At 41.0% G+C, this 6,375-nt stretch overlaps 1 protein-coding gene across 1 annotated transcript; it reads right to left on the bottom strand.

Annotated features, from left to right (window-relative positions):
* Positions 1-2,087: 2,087 nt before the first annotated feature.
* Positions 2,088-6,138, bottom strand: stc2a (stanniocalcin 2a). Its single transcript, XM_059522298.1, has 4 exons — positions 5,902-6,138; positions 3,954-4,096; positions 3,488-3,699; positions 2,088-2,612 (listed from the first exon to the last, which is right to left on the bottom strand). Exons 1-4 carry the CDS (start codon positions 6,026-6,028, stop codon positions 2,255-2,257), a joined length of 840 nt encoding a protein of 279 aa, XP_059378281.1. The 5' UTR covers positions 6,029-6,138; the 3' UTR covers positions 2,088-2,254.
* Positions 6,139-6,375: the final 237 nt, after the last annotated feature.

Raw genomic sequence — 6,375 nt, 5'->3', positions numbered from 1 at the left:
TCTAAAACAATTGGAACACATGCTATCTGTACCAATATGGAATCTATCATTCAATATAATAGTTGTACATTTTTATCATTTTTAATTCTTTCTAACAATCTGAGAATATGTTTTCCAGGTTTAAACCCAAAGTGGATCACATTTAGCCCATGTTCATTGGAATACCTGAGTGAATTATGAAGATGATTGGTCAAAGTAACTACTGTTAGTTAGGCTGATGAATAGCAGAACTGTACAGGCCATTCCTTATTCTTAAACCATCAGGTGGCAACCAATCACATGGCAAGGACCCAATACAATTCTTTTCAGAGCTATAGTAAACAATAATTCACCCATTTCAATATTATTGTCAGCAATACCCTGAGCTTCTTATGTAGACTTAACTCAGATCCTGGGTTCTACAATTCCAGCTTCTGGCTCTTCTCAGTATCTCCGGGAGAAAACTGCTATTTTTTACTTGGAAACACCAGCGGCTGGCTGTGGACTTGGCCAGAGCACAAGCAGGCCTGCTTTCCATGAGAGACTGTGTGCTAAAGTTGTTCTTATGTTCAACTAATCGTTTTGGGCAAAGCCCAGAAATGCAGCATATTCATTAGACTGAAGTGATACAGTCGGGTGCTTTATCATATTGAGACCTGAGGCAGATGTTTTTTTTTTTTTTTTTTACTTTAATACACCTGCTTGGATTCCACAGTTCATTTTGGGGTAAAGCCTCTATGAAATATTCTCAAGGCACAATAAACTTGTTACTGGACGTCATTATGACTTCTTTTCCTTCTATGAAGCACAGAGCGTCGTACTGTATGTGCTAGACCTGTACTTCAATCCTGTACAGCTTGGATTTAATCAAGTATTTCAAATAACAATCACACACACATTTCTGAAACAAACATATCTAACATATCTACAGTCAGATGCGTAATTGGTGCAATAATATAACTAATACAACAGCTAGCATTCTATGCACAATATTACATATAGTATTACCGAATATGGAGGCTATATTTAGATGTGTTTATATAAATATAGATTTATATGTACATGTTCTATGTTCAAACGTTGCATATAGTATGAAATAAATAAACAAGGTGATTGAGTCTTAAACAGGATATGATTTGCCAAAGTAGAGATGCTGTATTAGAACTGAAATAAAAGCACTGGTCTTAATTCTACAAAATAAACACTGTCCTATAATCTAGAGCAGGGATCAGCAACCTTTTCGGCATGACGTGCCATTTTTTATTTTTATGGTTAACCACTGTGCCAAGTGTGCACAGCCCCCCCCCCCCACACCCCGATATAATTCTGTATTTAAACGGTACATACACAATTTTTTATTATACGATAAAAAAAAGTTTTTTTAACGTTTAATCAACGTTAATGCACTGCTTTAATTGATGAACGTGCACACACAGACACACACACAACACACACCACTCGTAGCATTCAAAAAGTAGCATTCAGAAGCTCATAAACCTATGAGTGTTGTCACGCTACTTTTATTAATCGATACTGAATCGCTACATTATATTTCTCAACAACAAAGGGGCAAAATCGCTTCATTGTCTGCAGAGAGAGACAATTTACCCCCCCCCCCACTTTCTTTCTCTCAAAATGGCCATATTTCAGAAAGTTTTTCATCACTGGATATAGCTTTAGGTCATTTAACATTTCTATGGTAAAACGTATTATTAAAAGTTGACTAATGTTAATTGATTTGCAGCTTCATCTTACCTCACTCTCTTTAACGTTAAACTGACGCTTCGCGCTCTGCTTCTGTGAACGGTAAACCCCGCCTACTTTGATCTGATTGGCCATCTCAGTCATTTTGACATTGACGAGTGCTGTTAGACCGAGGCTTTGATCTGAAGCACCTAGTACGTGCAGTGTTTGCACGTGCATCCATGCAAGTTAATTCTCACACTTTAATAGTATTTGTAGCTCCTAACAGGCTGTGTGACTATGAGAAGTTATTACATCAAACTGTTCGTCATTATACAGTTTTCCTTATTGCTTGCGTGCCAGCGATTATCCCTCTGCATGCCACTGTTAGCACGCGTGCCGTAGGTTGCCAACCCCTGATCTAGAGTATCAAAAAAGCTCCACCACATTTATTCACCCTGCAAAATGTACAGTTTGGGAGAGCTGGAATGACTGTGGAGACGTGAGGGTGGATGGGTTGAATTAAGCGGTCTGCTGAGTCTGTTAATTCAGGGATTGGGGTGTCATGGTCAGTTTAGGTGACCCTGCTGTTTCACCTCCGAATGTCGCTGATCTTTGAGTCTTCCTGCTCGGCGGGACTGGCATCTACACTAGCGCGGCGCAGGCCTTGGCTCCGACTTCGCGTGTGTGAGCTGAACCCGACCTTCCCAGGTTTGTCCTTGTCTCCTGTTCGAGTGCTCTTGTGGTGCTCGGCGTCTGACTGTGAGGCAAGCGGCGGACGTCGCTCGAAGCCACCTGATGCTGGAGCCGCAGGGATGGACGTACAGATGCTCAGGCTGTCGCACAGAGCGCCCCAGTTCTGCTCGCACTGCAGACGCACGCTCCGTGTAATAGCTTCCTTCACCTCCTCTCCACAGCTGAGCAAGATGTTCACCAGCTCAACATACGGCCTAAGAAAGCGGGACGATAGTGGTCAGTCACGGTTAAAGCACTGCTGCTCTACTTCAAAACACTCAATGACTCTGTTGTCCTCATATGTTCATTACAGGCTAAAAAGAGGTGCAAAACACTGCAATTACAGTTTATGTCACTGTACAGTGACTGTGTGGACACACAGACCTTTTATCAGACCGTGTTTGAATAAATAAATGAACTTACTTAAATTAACTTTACGTAGCAGCACACGTATTTTAAAATGGAAAAGTACATCAATTGCCTGAAAACATGCAGCTTAAGGCAAATAACATTCATTTGAGTATTTATTATGTCATCAACTGCATTTATTTAATAAACAAACAAGCAAACTTAAAAACAGGCTTGACTTGATTATTGGTTAATTGTCTGATCGTGGTTATTTGATCTTTGAGATAATGGATAATTAATCATTCAAAATAAAGGACATTTTTTATAAAGGTTTGGAACGACGTGGATTTTTCTTATTTTTGGGGGACTATCTCTTTAAGCACTTAAAGAAATGACATCAAATTCACAATATCATGTCATCTTTTCCAGGGTAGTAAATAAATAATAAAAACACTTTTAAAGAAAGACAAAGGTCTTTAAATGAAATGTAGGCTTGTGGGTTTGATCAGACTGCATTATATTATTTTATTACAATTAATTACATAAATATGAATTTTCAAAGCATAAATATAAATCATATGGGCCTATGCAATTATACAATTCCAAGAAAGATATTAAAAAGTATTTATTAGGCTTACATTATAAACGACGTGAACAAAACAGATCATTATTTGTATGACAGTCGTCAGCACTTAATTCATGATTGCAAAAAACGTGCAAATACACCGAGTGTGGTACCTACCCTTTGGGAAATAAGTTTTGGAAATGTATCATCTCCACCATGACATTAATGTTGTCTTTAGCAGCTGAACAGAGGTTGTGTTTCATGTAGCATTCGCGCTGCAGCTGGAAGACCATCTCCTTTATGGCCAGACATTTTCGGCTGATGCAGCTGAATTTGTGCCTCAAGCCATGAGCCATGCACTTCAGTGCATCCTTGATGAAGGACTTGCCCTGTGAGTGTTTAAAACAGAGTCTTATCAGATCATAAAGTCATAAACAGCCGTTCTTTCTCTGCTGGGATAATATGGACTAGAACTGTTTTTGCTACAGACACACATCTTGAGACAGTGTTACAAGCTTGAAACCCTCGGATTCAAATCCACCTGCACCTTGTCAAACACGAGCCAGGCTGGAGACGGTGCCATCTGGCTCGGGACGGTCGCAGGGTAATTCTCTGGCTGCGTCTGGGGCAAGCATGTGCTTACCTGCGAGTCGAATTTGCCGGCATTGTGCAGGAAGGTCATGCAGATTTCCTGAAGGCCCCGGATTTCACAGGAGTTGTTCTCGAAACACTCGAAGACGCCGCAGCCCACGTCTCCTGCGCTCACCAGACAGTGCTGGATCTCAGCTGTAAACCGTAGAAAGACAGATGCTAAATAAAGAGTTCAGAACTCGATTTTGGCCGACATTTACCAAAAGTGATCTCTACAACAGGTTTATTTTTAAATAAGTAATAAAGCTGGTTTAGAAATATACTTGACAACCTGTTACACATGAATGCGGAGGCCTATTTTCCGGCTTTGTTTCTCCAGTGAAAACTGTATTTAGGGGACAAATTTAGCAGCGAGCGCACTGTGGTAATTAAGGTATGCTATTAAAGTCCATCAAACTGGGAGGCATCCTGCAGTAACTGCCCGAGATGTGGAAAAGCAAGGTTAACTGTATATAGGGCAGGACCAGATTGCTTTTACCTCGCTGTAGAGATTAGCAACGACTACTGAGTTTCAGGAAATAACCAGGGAAATAGAGAATAGGAAATAGCATATGGAAACATGAATATTAATCTTTTTGTCTATCTTTATAGAAAATAAAAGCAATTCTGTTTGCTCAAACATACCAGTACACAAAGGAGCACTTAATTAATTTATAAAGAGGTTGCAGAAGCACTGATAAATGTTTGATACATTACATCAAAGTTAATAAAACTGACTGTGCAATGTAAACCCCACTGTGTCAGTAAAAAGCCATAGCACGAGGCAAAACAGCAAAACAGAGCCATCACATTACAAATTACACTAGAAATGTTAACAACGCTATTTCTAGGGATCTCCCAATGGCTTCTTTAATGCATGCTTTTGTACAGAGATTAAATTAAAAACACAGACTGGTTGTTTGTCTTTCTCAAACATCACATTATGTGAGCCAATCTGACAATCAAACACATGAACATATGTCTGTCTTCACAAAAAGGAGATTGTAGACAATCAGACACTACGCTCTGATGAGGACAAAAACATACTATTTTGTTATTGTGTATGACAGAGATGAGTGGTTAACGTTTTCACAGAAAGATTCAGAGTAGTATTATTAAATATACTAAGTGAAATAGTATTTCTAAACACACCACTTAAAATAATCATAAATGCTCTGCCTAAATATTCTAATTTAGGTATTTCCGTAGAGTTTTCCCAAAGCATTTCAGCTGGACAGAAAACAGTATATGTGAGGTTTCTAATGTATTGTATATGAATACTATCCAATATTAGGCTAGTATAAATGCATTGCAGTAGATCTATGCAGACGGAAGTGCACAGGTAAAGTGAGCAGCTGCGTCGCTCGCGCCGGGGTTTGCGCGGGAACGCACGTGTGAATCGTGCGCGCAGTCACACAGACCCTGAGCTCTCGACACTCACGTACTCTGGGTCGGTCCCGTGCAAAAGCTATATGGCTGCTGTTTTTCTTTGTCAGGTATGCACGGGATTAAATAGCTTTTCTGCCGTGAGAAAGGTTAAGTTTGATCCACCTCTAGAGCCATTGCATCACTCCATGTTACAGGTTAAACTTGCTCATCCGCACAATGTTGCGTCCGATTATATTTGATGCTCTTACTAATGATCGTGCGAACACTTTGCATGAGAGTTATCTGCACTCAGTACTAGTCGAAAATGCCCTGCGTAAACGCAAATCCTCTCTGCGCTCGGAAATAAGACAGCATACCTTTGCCTGTGTCACGCTATTAATAGAAAATATTGGATTTCGCCACGTGTGCTCCGTATTTACGAGATATCGTCTTCCTGCGTTTTCGCAAAACGTCGCGTGATGAGATGTGCACTGACCGGTTTTGCGCTGAAAACGCGCTCTGACCGCGCGGCTCGCACTAGTCCGCGCGCGCAACCCTTCGAGCACAGCTTCCCAACCCTTGCATTCTCTTACCTGTGTTCTGTAAGGAGAGACGTCCCTTCTGACTGGCCGGTTTCTCGGGGACGTCAACATGATCCGTTCCCACCGCGTCCCCCAAGACGAAGAGAAGCAGCAAGGCTAGTGCGCATTTGATCAACATTTCTCCACTCAGTGTGCTTGGTAAATAATGACCGGATGATCTGATGTGGATCCTGATCGAGATCACACAGAGAGCGAGTGAGAAAGAGGAGACGGGATGGATGCTGGATATATTTCCCAGAGTCCGGGTGTCAATTCGGATGAAGGAGTTAAGCAGGTGTTGTCAGTCGTGTTAACCGACCAATCAGAAACGCAGACCACCACGTACAAGTTTTAGGGGTGTGTCTGGCGAAAGTTGTCTCTACTTGCCAATAAACTAAGCTTGTAAAGTGTGCAATCGTGGGTGGGTATTTACTCTACAAATGCTTAAGATGCATTAGACAGTTTGTAAGCAAAAGAGCATGCGAG

The sequence above is a fragment of the Carassius carassius genome, chromosome 33 (genome assembly GCF_963082965.1).
Source record: "Carassius carassius chromosome 33, fCarCar2.1, whole genome shotgun sequence".
Lineage (NCBI taxonomy): Eukaryota > Metazoa > Chordata > Actinopteri > Cypriniformes > Cyprinidae > Carassius > Carassius carassius.
This window is presented reverse-complemented; position numbering and strand designations above follow the sequence as displayed.